This window comes from Embiotoca jacksoni, unplaced genomic scaffold (assembly GCF_022577435.1).
Source record: "Embiotoca jacksoni isolate LCO1_2020_lvr unplaced genomic scaffold, fEmbJac1.0.p SCAF_16, whole genome shotgun sequence".
Taxonomy (NCBI): domain Eukaryota; kingdom Metazoa; phylum Chordata; class Actinopteri; family Embiotocidae; genus Embiotoca; species Embiotoca jacksoni.
The window spans coordinates 1147822-1170667 of record NW_027185296.1 but is presented as its reverse complement, the minus strand read 5'-3'; the positions used below and the strand labels follow the sequence as shown (position 1 = coordinate 1170667).

The following is a 22846-nucleotide window of genomic DNA, read 5'->3' as shown; positions in this document are numbered from 1 at the left end:
AACTATAAAAGCTATGTGGCATTTAATTTTTAAAGCCATTCCCGCAACACTGTGAACAATATTCAAATTTTAAACCAAAATGCAATACGAAGAAAGACATGACTTTCCTTTTATGCAAGCAATATTTAGGCTGAGTCCCGAATAAAATTAAAATGCAATTCTCAAACAATTTCAAAAATCAATATGGCATCGATCTACTTCTTTTTGAAGATTTAACCTGACTTTAAAGAGCACCTGACTCTATTGTATTTTCCAGTCTCTTCATACAGGCTACATCTGTCTAAAAAAAAATATATATATATATATATATATATATAAGTTTTTCACATACATATACATATATATATATATAGGCTACATCTGTCTAAAACTATGAATATATATATATATATATGTGTGTGTGTGTGTGTGTGTGTGTATATATATATTACACATATATATATATATATATATATATATATATATATATATATATATATATATATATTGTTTTGTTTTATTCCCCACCAGGCTTCCATATAGTTAACATGAAGGATAAACTCGGTCTCTTTTCCACACGGGCTGATTGTGACAGTTCCTTAACATTTTAAAACTCACAAAGACATAATATTACCAGCTAGTCATTGTTTCAGTTGACCATCGCGTTATCAAGTTTTTCCATGATTTAGAAAGACGTCGCCTACGTCATAAGCAGTTTCACCTGTGGATATGTTAAAAACACCCGCCCCCTCCTCGCACTGACCAATCAGCAGTAAGGACGCTGCCACCTGAGTTTCTGTAGTGGCAAACCGTGGGTTCCGTCTGGACGTGTAGATGCACGGAGCTGCAGTACAAGCAAGCAACACCCTGCTGATATATTCTCGTGAGAATCTAAGGGTTTGTTGAAAGCATCTACACTCCTGGTGATGGCAAAGCGAGCAGGGCGACAGAAGAACCAGCTGTCAGCGTGTTACTATGAAGGATACCTGGAGAAGAGGTCGTTCAAAGATAAGGTAGATCATTAAACAAGAGGGGGAAAGTTGTTCTCTTTTTGCTTTAGAGGTAGTTGTCTGCTTTGTAGTGAAATGGGCTGGAAAAATCTTCTTCTTCACTTTGGTTGCTTATTTTATCTGACTGCTGTCAAAAAAAAGATTCAATTTTGAGCATGAAATAAAAGAGTAATTTGTGCTGATTAATAATTTGATTTATAAAATGTTGAAATGTTAAACGTTGACGTTCACAGATTGCTAAAGGTCTTCTGATTGAGTGTTTGTAAACTCATTATCTAACTAGAGCTGCGACGAATTGTTTATGAATCGGTTAGTTGATCGACATAAACGTAATCATCAACTATTTAGACATATGTAGTCATTTTTTTAAATGATGAAATGCTCTGTTTCTAGCTCTTTTGTTCCTCCAGAACAATAAACGGAACTTCATTTAGTTCTGTACTGTTGGTCGAGGACCAAAACAAAACATTTCAGGCTGCATCCTGGGCTTTGGGAAACACTGGTAGACATTTTTCACTGTTTTCTGACACTTTAAAAAAACAGCTAGTCGTTTAATCAAGAAAATAATTTATGAATTAATCACTAATGAAAATAATCTTAGGTTGTAGCCCTATAAGAAAAAGAAAAACACCAAATCCTCAGAAAGGAGAACCTGGAACAGAAAAATGACAAGCAATTTTGGTTGGAAGATTTTTGCAGATTATTTTCTGATTGTCATTGACATTGATTTAGTGAGTAATTGCTGACATGTGTCTGTTGTTTTTATTGGTGTGTGTGTGTGTGTGTGTGTGAGAGAGAGGGGGTGTTTGAAAGAGAGCGAGGGAGAAAAACGTGTGACTGGTGCCATTTCAACTCCTGTCAACTATAATATATTTTATCAGGGTCATACAGCACCTGTACTCTACTGCTCTACTGTACTGGGCCATAGTAATTTTATTTTTACGTGTGGAATTTTTTTAATTCATTTTCCTACACAAAGCCTGTGCTTACTATGATAAAACTCCAGTGTGATGATGTACTCATTGTTTTGTTAATGTCAGGTTATGAGTTGCTCTGTGGGCAGAGAGAGCAGCCTCTTATCACTCCTTTTCTCTGAAGTTCATGTTGACTTGAGTTTCCTGCAACACCTCACTAGCTCTCCAACTGGTACGACTGCATTTCTCCTCTCTGTGCCATGAAGATTAGAGCAAACCAGGAACTGAAAGAAGAGTTAAGACACAAACTGGCACGGCAGGCTTTGCAAATAATATATCTTGTCTTATGATAAGACTGTACACACTCAAATGTGTGCGCATTAAATTGAACGGATAACTTTTATTCCCAGAACTCTTTGGGTCTGTCTCATCTTGGTACTTATTTGGGACTGCCTCCTCTGCAGACTTACCAGTTTTACAATGTTAATGTGCTATTCAGGTTGTTTTGAATTGAGTCACTACCTGAAACAGACAAAACCTGCTGTGGCTTTAATTGGAAACAGAAAATGGTGACAATAAACTCTAATTCAAGTTTCCTGTCTACTCATACACGCACATTTATTGGGGGGACTCATTTATAGTTTGTCTATTCCCTTCAGGTCCAAACAACTCCAGCTTAACAGTGTTTTAATATCACGCATTGGGTTCTGTTGTAGTCACAATCACAAATGACAACTGCCTTATTTATTTCCTACATGCTTGTATTTACAACTGTTTTTTTTGTTTAGAATAGAAAATGTCACACTTCTTTTATATTGATCTCCATATCAGGATTGTTTCTGTCGTCCCTGTTTTATCCGTTATCTTTTAGTCAGTATGTCTCTTTCTGTGTGTTTTTGTGCAGACATCTCGGAAACTGTGGACCTCCCTGTGTGGAAACACACTTTTTTTCTTCAATGAAAAGAGAGACAATGACGTACGTATTCCTAGAGATATGCGTTGGCTTACAGAGATTTTGATGATTATTGATGAAATTGTTTCTTAATAAATCTTTGTTTGTGCGTGTCAGTACATAGAAAATCTTGATCTCAGTGGATTGATCTCGGTCACAAACGACAGCAGCCAGGACTGTAACTTAGACGCAGCCAGACTCATCCTCCAGATGAAGGATGGAAACATTAAATTCACTGTGAGGAAATATGTTCAACCGACTGTATATAGCTCATCCTCTTTTTATCCAAAGTAGTTCCTCTTTCTTTTTTTAATGTTTTTCTGTACTCTGTTGTCTCTACAGGCTCCAAGTGCTGAGACCCGTGAGCTCTGGAAAGGATATATCCACTCTGTGACTGAGGTATGTGGTGTTTAAAATGTATCACACTTGGACACAAAGAGCATCACATATTTTACTATTGTTTGATTTTCATAATACACTGATGTTGAGAGGCACCCCTCATTTGCACAGATTTAAAACCGAAACTGTGTCTTCCTGCAGCTGTCTGTCCCCTCGTCCCTCAACTTGCTCCCAGGTCAGATCCACATGCTGAAGGAGGCCATAGAAAGGGAAAAGGAAAGGATTCAAAACATCCATCCACCTGCTGTCACCACCTGCTCTCCCTACATCAGCCTCCTAGCAGACATGCCAGCGTCAGTGTTAATGACATTTTCAAGAGACTTTTAATGTTGCAAATACAAAATATGATCTATTCTCACTCTGTCTGTGAGGTGTCATGTATAACTTTTTAGGTCAGTCGTCGACGAGCGACGACATTGTTTCCCTGTATGTCATCGTTGTGTTTTCTTGCAGCTGCTACCACGATGTGTCCCGGCTGGAGGCAGAGCTGCTGCTCAAGAAAGAAGCCAAAAGAGGGAACATGCTGCTGAGGCCCGGGAGGGACGGAAACTCCTTCGCTGTCACCACCAGACAGGAACACGAAGGGTACACGCACATATCTAAAGCATAATGTGTTTATGCAAAGATTTGCATCACAAAACTCCATCACATTCAGAGTCATCACTTTCCATGGTAACCAAGGCATTGGCCAACATGTCCTTCGTGTTTGGTTTTAATGTCATCTTAAACTTCCCACCCTTCACCCTTTTTAGGGCTTCTTTTATGTGATTGATCCTCTTTGTTTTTCTTTGTCACTTCTGACACACCCCATCACTCATCTACCATCAGAGACCAAATGATTCATGTTGGCATTTTACCCAGTTTCACAGTTTATTTTTCGTCTCTTTCAGCTCTATTTTCAGACACTACCGTGTGGTTCGTAAACACGACGGGGGCTTCAACATCGATGTGAACAATCCTGTGAGTATTAAAACTCAGGCCAAGCTCATGACTTTATTGTTTTTTAATGTATACATTGTTTGTGCCACAGATAAAGGACTTTGGTCTGGTCTCTGCAGTGTTAAGTAAAACTATCAGGAATCCTATCCTTGCATAATATTTCAGATAAAGGAGAGTAAATGGACACTCCCTTTTTATTGCTTTGGGAAATCTGCTGTGTGCAACTCCACCTGTGTGCAACTTGCATGTACTTGGCAGTAACAAACAATGGAAAACATGCAGTTGCACTTGATAGCTGGAGATTTTTTTTATGGCTTTATTGCAGATGAGCACATGAGCACATGACCTCGCGGAAAGAAGATGGTGATTATCAGTAAACGCAGACGTGACCGTAAAAAAAAAATGTCCTCTTCAGTCACCGCTCACGGATTTCTTCTGCATCTGCGGAAGTGGAAGTGGATGAGACTTTCATTTGGTTGCTATTCTCATGACTTAGCCGTGATCTTTGTATCACATGACTGATATACAGTAAACCGATGTGTTTGTGTGTGGTTGCATTGGCAGATTTCCCTCTTGGCACTTATGGCACCATCAGTAGTTAAACTCAATGTGCGGATGGTTGCAGGTTTCAGGAATTTTAACGATTACATTATGGTTATTGTGCTTGAAGTCTTATCTCTGTAGTGCTATAAATGTTAGACTCGAAACACACCCTGTTTTATTTCCTGTATGTGTTTTATTGTTCTTTAGTTGTTAAAAAGTAGTTGTTGTCTGTGCAGGTGCCCTGCGCCACGCTGTGGGATGTGATCACCTATTTAGTAGAAAAAACGGCCGGAGTTTTGATTCCGCTCATCATTGAGGAACCGTACGAGAAAAACATCTGTATGTATGAAACCTGATATATTTTCATCTCGCGCTCTCTTTTACTCTATTCATCCTTGTGAGATTATCGCTGGATATTCCTTAGGGTATTCAAGACTAATTTAATATCTGGTCATTTTCACAGCTTTTATCTGGTCTGATTATGAAAATGGAGAGACGAGTGTTCAGCAGGCTCTGCCCAACCTTGTCCCACCAGGTTTACCTCCCAACCCAGGTACTGTGGCCATTTAATACAAACACATTTAGGTTCCGTTTCCTTCCTTTTTCAATTATTTAAAAATTAAAACCTTCAGGTGTTTGATGTTTCGGACTTCAGCTTCATCATTACTTGGCTGATCTTTACCACTTCTTTTCTCTTGCAAGGATTGCTTCTAAACAATTTTTTTTCAGTGAGCAGGTTTTTCAATCATATTCAGCGTTGCTTAGACCTTTTCCAACATTGTTTCATGATTTTTTTTTTTTTTCCTTCAGCTCTCGGCTTTGATTTTACCTTTCAGTCTTTTAGCCATTTTGCATTGTTTCAATAATATCCTACAGCTTTCAACTTTTCCTTCAGCATTTTCTCAGATGTTTTCAGCTTATTGAGCTCAGTTCTCATTCACACTGCATTTTCTGTAGTAAATGCATTTTCTAGTTCTCCACAGCTGTTTGTTTTGACTTGGAAACTAAATGCTAATGTAAATGTGCTATAATGATGCTAAGCATGTTACCATTAAACAGATTTCTATTTACTCTGCGCATCATCTTGGTGTTCGTGTGCTAACATTTGCTACTAGCTTTAAACACAAACCAAAGTGGAGTGCAGCTGAGGCTGATGGGAATTGTTTGATAGCTGTTTGACAAGTAAAACAATTTGCCAAAATGAAATACGATGATGGAGGAATATTAGGAGATCACCACATTTCCTGCAGTCAATCTGTATGGGATATAATTGTCTGCACAAAATTTCGTGACAATCAATTTAACAGCTGCTATGTGGGTTAAGAGGAAAAGTTAGAGAGTCACGAGAAGGAGTAGGATTCATCTGCTGGGGACCATGAGAGTCTTAATTCATCTCATGAATCCATTTAATAGCCTTGAAGATATTTCACTGTGGCTTGAAGTGGCTAATAGACTGACAGATCATCATGTGTCATGCCATTCTTAGTGCCGCTGCTGGTAGCACGACTAAAAATCTTCATCTTAATTTTTGATCTGAACAAACTGCACTCTGCGTGTTTATTTTCAGCTTGCATACAGCGAGTGTGTGTTACTGTTGTCTTCTGAGCAGCCCGCTGTAGCCCAGAGGCAGGGGATTTCTGAAGGCTCCGGTGTTGTTTATGTTTGTCCTTCCAACTTTTATCAGCTCCACAATAATTATAATTACATGTTTTGTTTCTCTGTAGCTCCAAAAATACAGACTCCTGAAGCAGAGCCTGTGCCAGTCGAAGAAGAGATTGTCTATCTGAATGACATGGGTGAGTGGAACTCTTCTGCCACCCATCCCCTCAATCAATCAATCAATCAATCATTCATCCCATTATTCGCTTCTCTCTGCCTTGCAAACATAAACAGGTATGACTTCATTTTTTCCACGGCTGTTGCTAACCAATGTCTGTGTTCAAACAGAAGAGCAGAGACAAAAAGAGGCAGACGATTTCTCGGCTGTTCCATTCCCACGTAAGTCTTTTCATCTTAACTTTCCATGTCGTAGGAAAAACTCCCTTTACTTGCAGCATGGCTGAAATCAAGGCATTTTTTTTTTCTGTTCTATAGTGCCACAGAAGAAACCAACGAAGAAAGCAATAATGCCTCCAACTCCTGTTCCTCGAAAATCAATCCCTAATACATCACCTCCCTCCTCAACTACCTCCACCAACAGAGACGTCAGGATGAGAGCCAACGCAGACCCTCTAAGACCGAGTGAGTCCACGTCCACATACTTTTGCAGTCTGAATTCATATTTTTCCTTTCAGTCCGTTCATTATATTAACGCTCCTTCTCTAAAATGCTCCAGTTCCCCTCGCAGCAATAACAGAGCTGAAACTTAAGCTGGAACAAAAGGGAAAGTTTCAGCAGTGACCCCTCCTGGTAGGAGCCTCCCAAAGTCATCACCATCTGTGAAAGTCTGCTGACTGGCAGTGGAACAGAGCCAACTCCCAGACACAAGCCAGTTTTTTACACAAATAACCTCTTCCTCCTTTTTACACCGGCAGCCCGTCAGTTCGCTGTCAGCAGTAAAGCCTCTCTGAAGATTAACGCTGTATTGATTTGCCTCTCTCGGACACTCATTAGCAAATTAATGGACTGTTAAGAGGAGTGTACATGTCACATTATCTTCACCATGTGTCTCCTGAACATTTTGCACATTTGAGTTTTCTTTTTCAGACTTTTCAGAAATATTCAGCATCAGTGTTGTTTCTCTATTCTTTTTGTTTTGTGTAATTAGCTGTTGAATTTGATTATATGTATATTTTACATAGCTAAGATAGCTGTATTTATTCTGCCTTACAAGCATGTGAAGTTCATATATAGACTGTATATAGTACATCATGTATTACTGCCTCTCTAGACAGAGTGGAGCCTTGAATGAAAGAAATCTGAGATTAGTTATTTTAACCTCCTGTATGTGAATGTATTATACATAGTTTTTCAGTGAGGTAAAACTCTTGCTGCTGTCACATCAGATCAGATGCAAACAAGAAGCCTGTGGTATGTGCTATGCAACAGATGGAAAACAGTTTTATTTGTGCCTGGTCTGTTTCCTGTTTTTTTTTTACACAGCTGAACTTCTTTGTTTCCCTTTTTGTCAAGACAAACATCCATAAACAAAGTGCGCTCACTCCTTTTATTGAATGACTGATACATCATAGTGGAAAAATTAAACTATTTACAATAAACTGTTACATTTTGTCAGCATATGAAATAAAGTGAACATAATTCTCAGCTGGACGCTTCTTTAAAGCATTGCAAGCTACAGTTATTCAGGAGACGCATACAGAGGGAGAAACAAAGCAAGACTGTCACCATGCGTAACATAAGACATGGATGCTACTCGGAGGTCGGCGGTAACACAAATAAGGACTTTGTAATAGAAGTTTCCAGACTTTATCATTTTATTTACCAGATGGACCCCAAACCTGGCTAACTCTCATAAAACTATTTGTTAGCTGTAGTTACTAGCTAGCTATTTGTTATATTTGGACCAGACAGCCCACTACTGATTATGGGATTTCTCTGCTGCAAGTAAAGGCGTGTTATTAGATATAGACACATAAAAGCATTAGGGCGCAGACAGGTGAACAGAGTATACAGTAAAGTCATTTCCAAAATCCTGAAGCCATATCCGAGAGCCTTACAACTTCAGTACGGGAGTTCAAATGAGGAGAAACTCCCTTGAACTTTCTGTTTGGAGTCTGGCTGTCAGACTCCCCCGCAGTCAGCGCAGGCCCTAATTTAAAACTAACAAAGCCTCAGCAGGAGGGGAAATGACCCAGTTTCTCGCACGCAAAGTGTGGGCCCCGGCTACAAAGTGAAACGCTGTAAACGGTGTGCATGCCTTGTCAAGAAATCATATACAACATCTCTAATATGTGTTTCCTTTGATCGATTAGTTGCTGGCAAATTGGGGTTGAATAAATCCTAATTTAGTGACGAAATGCTTTCTATTCAACAACATGTAGGAGCCGCTTGTTGTTTGGGCTGGTTGCTGGGTAGTGGCAACTTCAGTAAGCCATGTTATAACCGAGTTATACCGACACTGACATGATACATGTTTTTAAATTGTAGCAGGGAGATCATTTCTTGCAAAGAAATGTTGGCATGTTATTTCTGATCATCTGATTTGGCCTATCAGTTTGGAAATGAGAAGGAAGGCACAGGGACAGAGCAGACAGGACAGAGCTGGACCCTGAACCTGCAGCTGGCTGCATGACAGTACATCTGACAGTTTTGGTGATGGAAAGGAAGGAAGGGCAGCGGCCAGCGCTAAATCGTTGCTCTAGCAGCAGTGTGGGACTTTGCTAAATGAATGTGCAGAGAGAGGAAAACTAGACAACACCTAATGTGTCCCAAACAATCGCAAACGCCAGAGTCACACATCTGAAGAATTTGATCACTGAGGGAGAAGATGACTCAGCTGTTCCCAAAACCATTGATGTTGTCACGCAACAGACACTGCGAGTGGAACAGGCTAAACCATCAAACTCCAGTGATGTAACTCTTCCATGATATGACTTCGACTGCAGCCAGGGCAGAGGAGGTGACCTGCTGCGGTGACTGAGACCGGCCGGAGCCGAGAGGCGTCCAGCCGGGAGACGTGGATGGCTCTAGGTGAGGCTGGCGTTGGAGCTGCTGGTGCCGCTGTTCTTCCGCTGGCCACTTTGCACCACGCTGGGAACCTGCATGCCAGTCAATACTGAGAAACTTCCGTTCCACACCTGCAGGGGGCAGCAACAGCCAGGATTACAAACTAAAAAAGGTCACAGAGGGATAGAGCGGTCTTTCAGATAACAGAAGCTTTGAAAGAATCTTTTCTCACCATGAAAGCTGGGATCACTGGCTGCTGAAACTTTGTTTTGAAGGTGTGCATCAGCTGCTTAGTTTTGCAATTGTAAAAAGATAATACACCTGGAGAGAAGAAAGAATGCAACTCATACTGAGAACTACATTAAAATGTTTTTTTTTTTTCTTTTTCATACAATTAGTCGATGATTTATTGTATGAATTGCCAATTTTTTTTTTATTTTGTTCAATCAACAATCCAAAATCTAAAAAGATACTCAATTTATGATAATTTTTAGTGATTTTTATCTGATTTCTGCAACATTTTATGCTGGCATTTAAGTCTTCCATGCAAAACAGTCTCTAAGTTGTTTGACAAATGTATTTCTATCTTACCTTCATCATAGTTGACATAGACTCCTATACTGTTTGGAATGGGACAGTCGAGTGTTCGAGCCTTGTTGTTGTGCTTGGCTGTGAGGCTTTGTTGCAGCCAGTTGTTTAGATGGATGCACCAGGAAGCGCTGCTTTTCCCCAACTGGTCGAATCGTCCGAGGCTCCGCAGTGCTACGCCCACAGCGAAGGCTTTGCTCTCCTTGTCGAAGCGCACCTCCCAGTACTGCTGGCCAGCGTCAATCATGGTGTCAGCTGGCATGAGACATGAGCAGGGATGATACCTTTAGATAGCTACAGTGTCAACACATACTGCAGTCTGCTGAATTTGTAAAGTTGTAGAGCTGACTGGCCCACCTAGAAAGCTACAGGCTAAAAGACAACACAATAATGTGGATGGAGCAGGAGAAAGCAGTAGTTTTTGCTCCATTATCATTACTGTGCTGCACTTCATTTGTGTGCCACAGAAACCGTTTCAAAACCTTTTGATCGCACTTCGTATATCCTTTTTCTCCCTTAACTCTTTTGATTTTTTTACTGAACTTCAGCCAAACACACTCTTCAACTACAACTACAGTCTGATCTGGTCTTGATATGTTGTTTCCTGTTTGTTGTGTGTGTATTCTTACCCAGCACTGTGTAGGACTCTGCTGTGAACCGGTCTCTGCCGGGCCGAGCTGTTGGGGCTCTCTTTGGAGACATGAGGGCTGACCTGGTTACAGACGAGAAAGGTGATAGAGACTCTTTAAGACCCTGAGATTTGAACATATTGACCACAGGGATTATGAGGTTTTTCGGACGCCTGTTATAGTGAAAAACCACATCAGTCTACACTCAAACAGACCTGGCTGGGGAGTGCATCGGGGAGTTGGTTCGGTTCTTCTCTTTGCGAATGTCCTGGATCTTTCCTCCACTGCTGTCCCACTCCACACTCAAGTCCTCCACCTTGAGGTTCTGGTGGCACGATGCCGAGTCCAGTTTGAAGGTGAAAGCTGAAGGCAAAAATGTTTCCAGCATTGTCAGTCACAGTGAAATAACAGCAACAATGTAGCTTTATAAGTTTGCGCATGATATTCTCACCGTGGGTTTCTAGTGTGACCGGCTCGGAGAACTCTCCAGCCACGGCCTTGTTGCACGCTCTCACTCTGAACGTGATGTAGCGGGTGTCGAAGCGCAGACCTGAGAGTAAAGACATATTCCTACTGAGCTGCTGTGATCCGAGTTTTACCACAAACATCTCCACACAGTCGTCCTCCTACCAGTGAGCGTGTGCTCCATCTCTCGTATCCCCTCCAACACCATCCAAGGGTAGTCCTCCCTGATGCGCGGTGGACCCTCGTGATTTGTGCGTCGATGTTCCAGTATGTAGTGGTCTATCTTGCTGTCGGGCTCCGGTAAGGTCCAAAGTACAGTCACCGTGTTGTCGCACACCTGGCACTCCGACACCTGAATCTCTGGAGTGGCAGGAACTGAAGAGAAGAGACAGCTTGCCGGTTTTTAATTAGTCATTAAAGAGACAAGCTCTGATTTTAAGCTGGAATTCTGATATTTTATAAACTTGTAACTTTATAACATAACATAAGCTGTCACAGGTTAATTGTTAAAGCTGCATTCACTGATTTCTGTCACTTGAGGGCAGAATTACCTCAAAACAAATCGACATGTCCACAGCCCAGCATATAGTAAATTTAAGGTGATAGTCTATTTGTACATTGAGGAAATACAGGGAAGCCTTATGTCTGTCATGTCATGTCCTCTCTTCTTTCAGAGGGGTTTTTGTCTCCACCAACATCTGTGAATAACATCTGGCTCTTTTGCTGCAAAACGTGTTTCGCTTGGTAGTCGCCATCTTCGTCCGTTTGCTGTTAAACAGGCTTTATCTGAACTTTTTAGGTGACAATGGTGGTTTCCAATGAGACAACAGTCCTACATTAAATAGGTAAGCTGCAAAACCCGACAAGTGCATCAAAGAATTTATAATTTCTCACACAGTTGTAATCACTCTGTGGTTTCCATTGCTGTGTGCAACCGCTTTCAGTTTACACCACGCCATTTCACTAACTGGAATTAAGTGGAACACATCACAGGAAGTCCAACACCCTGTGCTTTTGAGCCTTAGTTCAACTCTAATTACACTTTCCGACTGAGGCGAGAAACAAAAGCCCAGCCTGTCTTCAACAAAGGCTTTAAAAGGTTGCCTGTGTTTACTACCAATAAATACAAAAATACCCTTGTTGACAACTTTTCTGAAATTTAGTTCCACATATCACAACATAGTCAAGTTAAATTTACTTTAGACTAGTCAAAATCCCAGTATTTTAATTACATTATATAACTGGATTATTATTACTGATGTATAATCGAGCAACTAGCATTTATCTTTACAGCTTGTCGAGATGGATTTCATTTGAACTTTTAGACTGTACATACTATCAGTTAGTTCTATTGTAACCTGATGTGGCAGATAATTTGTCACAGAACCATCTGAGAAGTAATCTTTGGAACATGTTTGGAAAAGGGACAGGCACCTTAGAAAAATACCAGGCAGGTGATTGGATAAACCATATGTCTATCGTCTATTCAGGCTATTTTCAACCAATCAGATCATTGTATTTTTCGACGCCCAAAGCTGCCAGTACGTCCTCTTAGGACGCTGATTAGTCCGAACCACCGCTGGTCCGGAAACAAACATTTAACTTGAAGCCTGACAAGATGGATTCCTGTCAATCTTGTCAGTGCAAAAACTCCAATCTTACAAAGACAATTCTGGATTCAAAAAAATCTGTTTCTAAATTAAGAAATTATAGTGGGCACCAGAAATATTTAACAAATGAAATTTAATTTAGGAAAAGAATGTAAGAAAATGGAATTGCAGTAAAAACAGGCTGGAATATTTTTACTGTCCTGGCAGATTTTATTATTTAAAATGGTGTTAATAGTCAATCATTGACTAAAATGACTTGATAAGATGGAGATTTTAGATAAAAAGTCTTAATTAGCAAAGTAATTAGGAACTAAATAAATGTCGTGGTGCAAAACCTTCCTTATAAATGTAGTAAAGTAAAAGTAAACAGTTACAGTACTTGATGTATCAACATCAGTATCCGAGTTTGCACCCGTTTTGTTTCTATCTGCACCGCTTTGTAATAAAAGTGGAGCAGACCTGGGAGAAACTTGAGACCCTGCAGCATCTCCCTCTCCTGGCTGAAATCCACCATCAAGTGGCTCATGTTGTCATTCGCCTTAGCCTTCATGGAGAGGCGAAAGGCTGGAGCCATTGTCACGCTGCGGACAAAGAGACACACAAAGAGACACACAAAGACATGGGGTGGAAACAAGCGACGTCTGTTACTCAGCTGAAGAAATCACAGGTGATTCTGGCACTGATCACTAAAAGAGGGCCGCTAACTAGATTTTCTGTTTCTACGACTGAACTCATCACCCTGATCGACATTTGAGAAGCGGAGCTAGAGAGGGAGCAGCATTCATCCGGGGAGTGGCTGACACAGGATGGTACAGACTCGAGGAGACAGTGGGAAACACAGAGGCAAAAGAGCTTTCCAGAAGGCCTATTGTCTATGACATGGGTGCGGTGGCTACTCGTCTGAATGCATGCATGCTACGTTATGAGGTGGCTCACTGGTTACAGGGGGCTATGACAGAAGGCAAGCAAAGGATGGCTGAGTACGATACCTATCCTTAATGTCTTTGGCCGCCTGGAGAGGAGAAGCATAGAGAGGGAAAAGGAAAAGGAGATACGGAGCGAAGAGAAAACCTGAGTTGGAGCCCGTCATGTTGTCACTCAACACAAACAGTTTGCTGCTGTTAAAATAACTGCCAGTACAAGAAGGACAGATTATGTCATACATATGGACACTGAAATTCATCACCAGTCATTGCAAATTCAGTGAGTAGGGGGAACAGTGGCGAGGCATGACAGCAGAGCGGGCGTCTGTCCGTTTACCTGAGTGAAACCGTCCGTCTCGGAGGAGCAGAGCGTCTGGTTGGCCAGCTCCAGCAGCTCCTCTGAACTCTCCAGGGCTTTGGAGCAGGCGCTCAGCTGACTCTGAGAGAAATACCAGCTCACAGTCAAACAGAGTGCATCTGCAAACACACACACGTTTCTCTGGAGTATAATGGAACTGTTGTGTTTCACAGTGGAGGCCTTAAGTTAACTGCATCATTTGAGAGTCATGACTCAGTCCTGAGGCTGCATTATTCAATCATCTATTCATCTATTTGTCGTTATGACAATATGATTAAAATCTGACTATTCGAGTGCATCAGGACACGACAGCAACTACCTGCAGCTCATACGTGCGGCTGGCTTTCTCCTGTTTAATGCGCGTCACCATGTTTGCCTTCATCTCGTCCAGAACGGAGTGGAGGGAGGTGAACTCCGACTCCATGTCCTCCTGAACTCGGTTGGAGTTCGCCTGGGGTCACAGCAAAGTGAAGTTAAGCTTTCAGTCACACAGCCTGACGAATACATGAGAGACAAGAGGAAAAGCGCGAGACTGTGTGAAGCCTGAATTAAACCGAGGTGTGTTTCTGTACCTCTAGGTTGTCCAGGCTCTGTTTGAGGGTGCAGACGAAGTTGGAAATCTCCTCATTCTTCATAGCCAGCGTGTGGGTGATCTTGCGCAGAGACTCCTGAAGAAAAAGACAACAAAAAAAAACTCACTTCTCTGAATTCAGTTTTGTTAAATCAGCTAAAAGACTGGATCTGATCCTTTCAGACTGAAGAGTGTGCGGTGGATTATGCTCCATGCAGGGCGGCAGGTTCTTCTTCTCACCAAACATGAGCTCATTGAAGGGCCTCCTCTGTGGTTGAAGTGGTGCTAATCAGTGCTCGGCTGGAGAGGACACAAAAAGCTTTGAGCTGCCATCAAAACCCGATGAAGCATTTGCTCTCTCAGATGGGCTCAGAGACAGCCTCGGTGCGCAAGGAGAAAGGGAGGACACTTCACGGGCGGAAGGATGCGCATTCATAATTTAATAATGCAGCAGCACAATCATTAAAAGGCCGACTTCAAAGGACTGGACCCGCTACTACACCAATCCCACCTCTGGTTTGTCACCACTCCCTCAGCACTCCTGTGACCGAGCCACAATGAACAAGCCCATTCATACTGGAGGACTGTGTGATGTTTGTTGCTGCGAGAGTCTCTGCGCCACGGCCCCCACTGTCCGTGACTGGTACACGGCTACATTGAGCAGAGAGCCGTCGATAAACCTCACATTTAACCAGCCAAACACCGATTCAAACACACCGCACGACTGCGAGATACGAGTCGGTGCCGCATCCACAAACTCCCTCATTTTGCAGCTTCTCCCACTCCCCCCCCCCTCCCTCCTTTGTATGCTACGCCCTGAAACGGCTTCCCCCATCAGAGACACCTGTTCCTCCTGCTCAGGCTCACCTTCTGGTCTCCCATTTTGCCGCCCAGATGCACCGGCGCCGCAGGAGCAGCCAACACCGCCGCTATTTCTCCTCCGTGCCCCTTGCTTTTTGGTTTATTAGCACGGCGGAGCTGGTACTGATGCTGCCAGGGTGCAGCAACGCATCTTCGGACGGACACCAACCACCAACGCCTTTGGGCCGTAGTGCGTGGAGCGCATGCGGCAGCGGAGGATTCTGGGTAGTGATGTTCCTGCACTGGGACGAAGTGATGCCACCTTCAGGTACCGTCGGAGAAAAGAAAACGTGAGTACAAGCACGGTTGATATTGACATAATTAGTGTCTCAAATGCAGATATTTTTACGTTTTATGGAGTTTGATCAAAAATAGACAGTTCTGTCAGTCATCACTATGAAACAACTTGTTTCAGTCGATCGGATGTACAAGAAACCACAGTGATTCGTTACAGGATATTAGAACTGTTACATTGTAACTGTAAGACTTTTATTTGCAATTATATGCTCCTGAAATAATTAGATATTTTGCAGTATTTTACTGCAAATAGCGGCGGTGTTGGCTGCTCCTGCGGCGCCGGTGCATCTGGGCGGCAAAATGGGAGACCAGAAGGTGAAGGTAAAATATGTTGTTTCATAGTGATGACTGACAGAACTGTCTATTTTTGATCAAACTCCATAAAACGTAAAAATATCTGCATTTGAGACACTAATTATGTCAATATCAACCGTGCTTGTACTCACGTTTTCTTTCTCAGTTTTTGCCCGTAATGTGTTACTTCTTATACAAAAGTAAATGAATATAATAATATACAGTTTTGGTCCAAGTTCAAGACTTTTACAAAATTTGTTACATAATTAGATCAGATTGGTCTAAAACTCCCGCCTATGTCCTTCTCCTGACTTATTCAGCATCTGCATCCAGCTGTGGTGTCACATGGTACATTTACCCAAATATTGTGCTTAATTTAAGGATCTTGTACTTTATAGCCTACTTTAATCCCACCTCATTACAGAGGGTTATATTGTATTCTTTGCTCCATCCCATTTATCTGCGTAAACTATGAAATAACCTACAACATATTACTAAAGATCCTACCTACAGCTCCCAGTTATTTGGCCTTCTTGCAAAACAGATTCCTGTCACATTTCACATATAGCCTAAATTATTTTTAAGCAGTTTCACCCACCTTTGATATTCATCAGCTGGTTTATTTAAATGAAATCATGAGGCACAAGGAGGTAAAATTTTTTCAAATATTTAATAAATAAACAACTGAACATTTGTGTAGCAGAACTTTTTTTTATTTTTTTTTATTTCCTCCCCTATTAATCACCTCATGACCACTGTGTAAGTAGTGCTCTCTCTGGCAGAAACAGGACCCTGCCTCTAGATTCACCAATGTCAGAATAAACCGTAAAACGGTATTAATTTTAATCAATACATCCAAACATTATTATTTCAGAGTATTTGTGAATGTGCATTCGATCGCTGTTTCTCAAGGACCCGGAATTAAGAGACAAACTGAAATAAAAAAAATAAAAAAACTGAAATAGATTTTTCCGTGAAGATCAAATATAGTTTCAGAGCAAAATAATAATAATATTACTTTCAGTTTCAAGTTTACTGAAATTCAGTTTCAAACTAATAATTCAAATTTCACATTATGCTCTTGAGATTCTGTTTTTCAATGCAATTATTCAAGATGAGCAACTTAAACATAAATGATTCAAATTTGTTTCTGGTGAAAAATATTTCTGCCCTTAAGAAACAATCAGATATTGTCATATTAACATTTCTATCATTCACAGGGGCGGGGGGCATTATGTTTTTCAGTTTGTCTGTCTGTCCTAGCCTTGTGAATGCAATATTTTAAAAATGCTTTGAGGTAATTTCTAAAGGTCAAGGGTCAAATGTCTAGGTCACAGTGATCTCACATCCTCCCATTCTCGTGAATATGTTATCTCAGGAACGCCCTGGGGGAATTTTTTTTAAATATTTGTTAATAACGTTCATTTGAACTTAAGGATGACCTTATTAGGTTTTGGTGGTCAAAGGTCAAAGGTCAAGGGAACTGTGACCACATGTCTGTCCCATTCTTGTGAACATGATGCTGTAACTCAGGAACAGAAGGGCAGATTGTGACCATATTGCACTTTTAGTTGGATACTGAATTGTTGATACTAATCTCGAGTGTTCCCCTTGTAACTGTGCTGATTGTAGGTGATAAATGTTCTGTGTTGTCAGATTGAAGATGTTTTTGAAGCGTCTATGTTTTAGAATTTTTACACCCATATTTGAAGCATTGGCTGCTGTCAATCAGCTTTAATGGCCAAGTGTGTGAACACATTCAGGATTCCCTCAAAGTTACAGCTGTAAATGTTTTGTTTTGTTGTAAAATAGTTACACATTAAAACATCAACACACATACTGAGATTCAGTTTGAGAGAAGATCCATATCTACTGACCTCCCTTTTATTTTCCTAACAGTATAACACAGGACATTTGTCTTCAATTTGTTTTAAATTTATTCAAACTACTGAACAAATGGTTTTAAGATGATATATTTACTCTAAGAGACAAAAGACCTCATTTCAGTTTCCAAACAACAGAAGTTCATAAGGTTGAGGTTTTGAAAAGTTTTACACTACCTGCAACTGTCAGATGTTTCTTTGTGTAGACATCAGACACCTGCTACATCCTCTGTCTTTAAGTCAATTAAAGAGTGGCTTATATTATCACAGTGAATCAGTGCAACACAGGTGTCAGATTTGTAAAATGTCACAGAAGTTGTTATGTTTTAATAGCTTTTCTCTTAACTCTTTTATACACTGTTTATATACCATATATACTGCCAGAGAATAACAATAATTTTATCATCTGTGTTGTCTCTCCTGCAGTTGTGGTTTGGAAATTGAATTAGAAAGTTCATAAGCCCATCATACTTAGTTGTGTCTTGTCACAGGAAGCCAAGTGTTCCCCAGAGACGCTGTGGGAACAAGGTGAGATAAGTTTTAGCACCCTTGCACCAAAAGCCACAAAAGTTTCACAAACCCCTCCATATCCTCATTGTGAGTCTTTATTTGATGGCAGTCAAGCAAGTCAGCACATGCACATGTCTCACTGAGGCAGTCGCTGTCTGACACCAATCTAGTATGCAGGATGTACATTTTTTGCAGTGAAGTCGCCTTGGCAGGTCGCTGTCATGTCTTTTGACTGAAGGTATATGAAACAAGAGTGAGTTTGGTCCAAGATTCAAAGACTAATTTATTTTCCATCTTGTTGTTTGTGCTTCCACTACAGACAGTAGTGTAATAGTTTTCACCCTCAGTGAAAACATCAATTTGTCAGAGTACAGTAATAAAAAAAAAAAAACTCCTCCCTCTCTCTCTACCTACCACCCACTCACAGCTTCTGCATCTGACTCTGTCAGATGTGCTGACAGAGAGACAGCAGAGACAGGATGAGACTGAGAGTAAGACCACCTCGCACATGATAATATGGAAATGTGTCTGAAACAGTCGACTTGGGTGTTACTTACAGGTAAGACTCCTGACTTGATATTCAACAGATTTAAACACTGGCAACAAAGTACATGAAGGTATTAAAGGCAGGGGTGAATGAACAGACGTGAGCAGAGTTGCTTGAAGAATAAAACACACCTGTCTGTTTGTAGTTTTTGTTCCTGATGAACTATATGTCACATTTCAACATTAGCAGAGTGTAACACAGACTTTTCTTTTTACATCTGTCTACAGCGGCAGCCATGGTGATTTCAGATCAAACTCATGTCTGTCTGGATAAAACTCGGAAAAAAATTGAAGTCTCATGTGGATCCTCTCTGACTTTACACTGCGGCTTGAAGACGTACGAAAGATCTTGGCTGTCCTGGTACTTTAACTCCTCCGGACCCCCATTCGAGAACTCAAGCAAAATGTTTGAGAAGATCGTCAACAAACCTAAAAACTTTTCCATGGATGAATGCCGAGACACTGACATGACATATAACCTGTCAAATGTTAATGACACGCACAGCGGATGGTACTTTTGCCAAGTCACAGCAGAGATTCCTCTATATAAGAGTGATATTAGCGAAGGGACAGAAGTAGTTGTTTGTAAGTATTGCTTGTAGCTGGTAAAGCTGGTCATATTTGACTTCACATCTCTATAATTAGCATTTATGAGCAGTACATTAACATTTATTAAATTATTAGTATAACGCTAAAATATTTGTAAGCAGCGATAAACACAGTTATATTGCCAACAATTTATTTTCCTATGGTATCCTATTTTAATATTATTATAGATGTTTGACATTAATGTAATTTATTATTTGTTTATACTGCAGCATTCACTGATACCTGCTAACAGCTACATTAGTGTTATTTTTACATGTTTATATGCTGCTTATAAATGCTACAAAAAAAGTTGCACCGTGAAGCATTTTATCATGAATTTACATCCTAAAGATTCTCTGGCTTGCAATGACTAAGTTAATGTTTTTCATATCATTTTCTTCCTCCATGACAGTGAAGAGCTTAGTGGAAAACACAGCGCACCCGTCACTAGTAACGAGTATTCAAGGTGTGTGTGTGTGTGTGTGTGTGTGTGTGTGTGTGTGTGTGTGTGTGTGTGTGTGTGTGTGTGTGGATGTAGACCCACTTCCTCTAAACAATTATGCATTTTTGGGGAACCAGCATATTTTTAAACTGGGTGTACCTTTCAATGAATGTTGTTGAGTTGGTGGTCGTTTACAGAACTTACAAGATCTCAGGATGATGTGTCGAAAATAGTCACATTTATTCTGAGAAGTGCGAACTGCACACAGGAACTGTATTTATATCGTATATAAAAACTGGTCACTTGACCAGAGTTCACGTGTTTAAAGTGATCACGTATTAAACCAAACCTAATTTTATATTAGTCAGTGTGTAGCTCGAGACAATTGTTTGTACATTACTCAGTGAATTAATACACTTAACGTGGATTATTGTGTCTTTCTTCCACACACTTTGACACAGTTAATCAACGAACAAAATGTGCCCACATTTCATGGTAAAGTTTTCCTTTTCACAGCAACTCCCATCGACGATCCCCTGCAGGCTGTCTGGTGGCTGTGGATCCTTTTGGGGGTGTTTGCGTTCATCTTGATCGTGCTGCTTGTATGCATCTTGAGAAGAAGATGGGGCAGAAGCACAGGTACCCGGTTTAGATCAACATCTATAGCTCATAACTTTGCAGTAATCAGTCTCTGTAGATTGTAGATCAGCTCTGTAGATGGAAGAAGCCACAAGACTGAGGTGAACGTTGCTCTGAGAAAAAGAGGGCACGAGACAAAGAAGACAGTAATCTCACAGAAAACTTCTCAGGACTTAATCAGATCAAAACCAGTTCTGCACTGGTTAAAGGCTGATTCATTTTATTGCAAAGATTTGCATTTGAAAGAAGAAATTAGGGGCAGATTGATTTTGTGTGTGTGTGTGTGTGTGTGTGTGTGTGTGTGTGTGTGTGTGTGTGTGTGTGTGTGTGTGTGTGTGTGTGTGTGTTTGTGCCTGTATTTCTAAAAGAAAGAGCGAAAGACAGAGAAAGAACTGCTTTAATGACAGCAGATATCTTCCCAAATCGTGGCCGGTGGGTGCAAACTGTGCAAGCAAGTGTTTTGTGTGTTTTGACAGCACAAACTAAAATATCAGACCAAGACAAATGAGCTACCTAACTTGTGGTTTGTAGAGTAAAGGTTTTTCACTTTTTTTTTTAAACAGATCACAGACATGAAAGAAAAAGACCACATTTTATTTTGTAGGCATGAGCTCAGTGGAGGACAAGCAGCCAAGTGACCGGTGCTGAGATAATTAGCATTAGATAATTGCAGCGGAAATACAGCAGAAAAAAAACACCCACATCTGCAGCTACCACTGCTTAAAAACATTTTTACTAACAGCTGCACGAGCAGTCTGTGTTACACATGTAAAACACATTTCCATATAGCTTGATTTGATTTCTTAAATTGAGCTTGAGGTGTGTTTAATATTTCCAAATCTAAAACAGTGTTCAATGAAAACTACTCCATTGTTTTTTGCACATGACCTCAAATGAAAATAAAAATAATCCAAATAATTTCATGTCAAATTATCACATATTTCACTATTTTTTCCAGAGCCCAAACTATTGACTGACAAAGAAAATTAACCTTAAACTATTTTCAGAATCAATCACTCCTTTTGATTTTAGTTCACATTCATTTTTTAACTTAGTTTATACCACAGAGAACGAAACAGGGCTTCATAGTAGCACAATACATCACAGCGGGGCAGTGGGCAGCTCATGCAACAGTAAGAAGTATGGAGACCCATATGTGGTGGTTTGACCACACAGGATGAAGCACAAACAGAAGTAGCAGAAAGATTCATGCTGCTTACAGTATCATGTTCAAAATCATTAACCCATTAGTCAATAATATAGCCTACTTAAAACTGTATTTTTCTTCTAGTTTATTGATCTTGAAGATTTATTCAGTTACACTGAAGTGATGGATTCCTTTTATCTGAGGGAGATAAGATCATAAAATCATTAAAAAAAATGTGCAGACAAAAGAAAACCAATCAGACAAATCACTCAGAAAATAAAACCATTTTAGATTCTGTTCTGTTACTTGTCCCAGAACCTAAATGCAGATCGTAAAAATAGACTCCTAACAACGGTCTTCATCCTTTTTTTTTTATGCAGAACCAGATCCTGTCTATGGAAACACTCGTCCTACGGCCAACAGACAGCCCTCTCCTCGCCCAAGGCTGCCGATGGACAACCTGGAAGTCTCTTCCTCTAAAAACCTACGGACCCCAAATCCTTCCAGGAGATCCGAGGAGGGCAAAAATAGATACAAAGTCTGAAGAAGTCACGGACTTCTCAAACCAGTGAAACTGCTTGTCATAGCATAGCCTATAAAACATTTACTGCGACACCTGCGTTTTTATTAGTTTAACATGTAGTCAATATGTTGGACACGGTTTGGGCTTTTCCCCCAAAATGAGCTCTTGTGTTTTTCCTTTTCATCTTTCCTGTGAAGTAGGGCGATCATGGACCACTAGATGGCAGACGGGGGATGCTGTGGATGGGAATTAAATTGTTGTCCTATTTTTGTATTCAACACCTGCTAATATTTGTATACATATTTGCCAACAATAGCCTTTGTTTAATAAATAACCAAATAATTTCAAACTTGTAGCAGATTTTTTTTTTTAATATGAATACACTGATATGACTGAAACATTCATGTTTATGATGAACTGTGTTATTTTTGTTTGAGTGTTTATTAAATCTTCGGATCTCATGAAACCAAAAATGCACCTTACCCTGTGCAGTTTTAATACTTCGAATTTTCAGATGTGAAGTAGAATAGCTGTTTTATGGCTGCCTACCGATTTAATTTCGCATTTTAATCATGGAATTAACACACATTAAAAAGCAAACAAAGAAAAG

At 40.4% G+C, this 22846-nt stretch overlaps 3 protein-coding genes across 9 annotated transcripts; 2 read left to right on the top strand and 1 right to left on the bottom strand.

Moving 5' to 3' along the window:
• Window positions 1–808: 808 nt before the first annotated feature.
• Window positions 809–8000, top strand: LOC138198613 (signal-transducing adaptor protein 1-like). Of its 2 annotated transcripts, none has more exons than XM_069150102.1 (13): window positions 809–992; window positions 2808–2879; window positions 2973–3092; window positions 3198–3254; window positions 3396–3547; window positions 3708–3839; window positions 4145–4214; window positions 4973–5075; window positions 5200–5289; window positions 6461–6532; window positions 6687–6734; window positions 6831–6977; window positions 7072–8000. In XM_069150102.1, exons 1-13 carry the CDS (start codon window positions 906–908, stop codon window positions 7134–7136), a joined length of 1215 nt encoding a protein of 404 aa, XP_069006203.1. In that variant the 5' UTR covers window positions 809–905; the 3' UTR covers window positions 7137–8000. The 2 variants fall into 2 exon arrangements, with proteins under 2 accessions (XP_069006203.1, XP_069006202.1); XM_069150101.1 differs by having other exon boundaries at window positions 6684–6734.
• On the bottom strand, window positions 7889–15458 carry fsd1 (fibronectin type III and SPRY domain containing 1). Of its 3 annotated transcripts, XM_069150099.1 has the most exons (14): window positions 15374–15457; window positions 14747–14806; window positions 14508–14603; window positions 14252–14386; window positions 13915–14016; window positions 13644–13666; window positions 13114–13235; window positions 11210–11419; window positions 11031–11129; window positions 10795–10942; window positions 10580–10662; window positions 9954–10205; window positions 9595–9683; window positions 7889–9493 (listed from the first exon to the last, which is right to left on the bottom strand). In XM_069150099.1, the coding sequence occupies exons 2-14, from the start codon at window positions 14759–14761 to the stop codon at window positions 9383–9385; spliced, it is 1485 nt and encodes a 494-aa protein (XP_069006200.1). In that variant the 5' UTR covers window positions 14762–14806; window positions 15374–15457; the 3' UTR covers window positions 7889–9382. The 3 variants fall into 3 exon arrangements, with proteins under 3 accessions (XP_069006200.1, XP_069006199.1, XP_069006201.1); XM_069150098.1 differs by lacking the exon at window positions 14747–14806 and having other exon boundaries at window positions 15374–15458; XM_069150100.1 differs by lacking the exon at window positions 14747–14806 and having other exon boundaries at window positions 14255–14386; window positions 15374–15458.
• LOC138198614 (uncharacterized) lies at window positions 15401–22576 on the top strand. 4 transcript variants are annotated; one of them, XM_069150104.1, is made up of 6 exons: window positions 15549–15635; window positions 18779–18910; window positions 19126–19482; window positions 19898–19951; window positions 20444–20566; window positions 22094–22576. In XM_069150104.1, the coding sequence occupies exons 2-6, from the start codon at window positions 18868–18870 to the stop codon at window positions 22255–22257; spliced, it is 741 nt and encodes a 246-aa protein (XP_069006205.1). In that variant the 5' UTR covers window positions 15549–15635; window positions 18779–18867; the 3' UTR covers window positions 22258–22576. The 4 variants fall into 4 exon arrangements, 2 of the variants coding, with proteins under 2 accessions (XP_069006204.1, XP_069006205.1); XM_069150103.1 differs by lacking the exon at window positions 18779–18910 and having other exon boundaries at window positions 15401–15635; XR_011178284.1 differs by lacking the exon at window positions 19898–19951.
• The last annotated feature ends 270 nt before the right edge of the window (window positions 22577–22846 follow it).

Bases quoted from the DNA above. Each gene is read 5' to 3' on its own strand.
- fsd1 (XM_069150098.1), bottom strand. The intron at 11,130-11,209 runs GTAGGAGGACGA...CTTTACTCTCAG, and splicing joins GATGGAGCACACGCTCACTG to GTCTGCGCTTCGACACCCGC. The intron at 10,206-10,579 runs GTAAGAATACAC...GTCTCATGCCAG, and splicing joins AGAGTCCTACACAGTGCTGG to CTGACACCATGATTGACGCT.
- LOC138198613 (XM_069150101.1), top strand. From the start codon at position 906: ATGGCAAAGCGAGCAGGGCGACAGAAGAACCAGCTGTCAGCGTGTTAC. The intron at 5,290-6,460 runs GTACTGTGGCCA...GTTTCTCTGTAG, and splicing joins AGGTTTACCTCCCAACCCAG to CTCCAAAAATACAGACTCCT. The intron at 6,978-7,071 runs GTGAGTCCACGT...AAAATGCTCCAG, and splicing joins CGCAGACCCTCTAAGACCGA to TTCCCCTCGCAGCAATAACA.
- LOC138198614 (XM_069150103.1), top strand. From the start codon at position 15,401: ATGCACCGGCGCCGCAGGAGCAGCCAACACCGCCGCTATTTCTCCTCC. The intron at 15,636-19,125 runs GTACCGTCGGAG...ATCTGTCTACAG, and splicing joins CGAAGTGATGCCACCTTCAG to CGGCAGCCATGGTGATTTCA. The intron at 19,952-20,443 runs GTGTGTGTGTGT...TCCTTTTCACAG, and splicing joins ACTAGTAACGAGTATTCAAG to CAACTCCCATCGACGATCCC.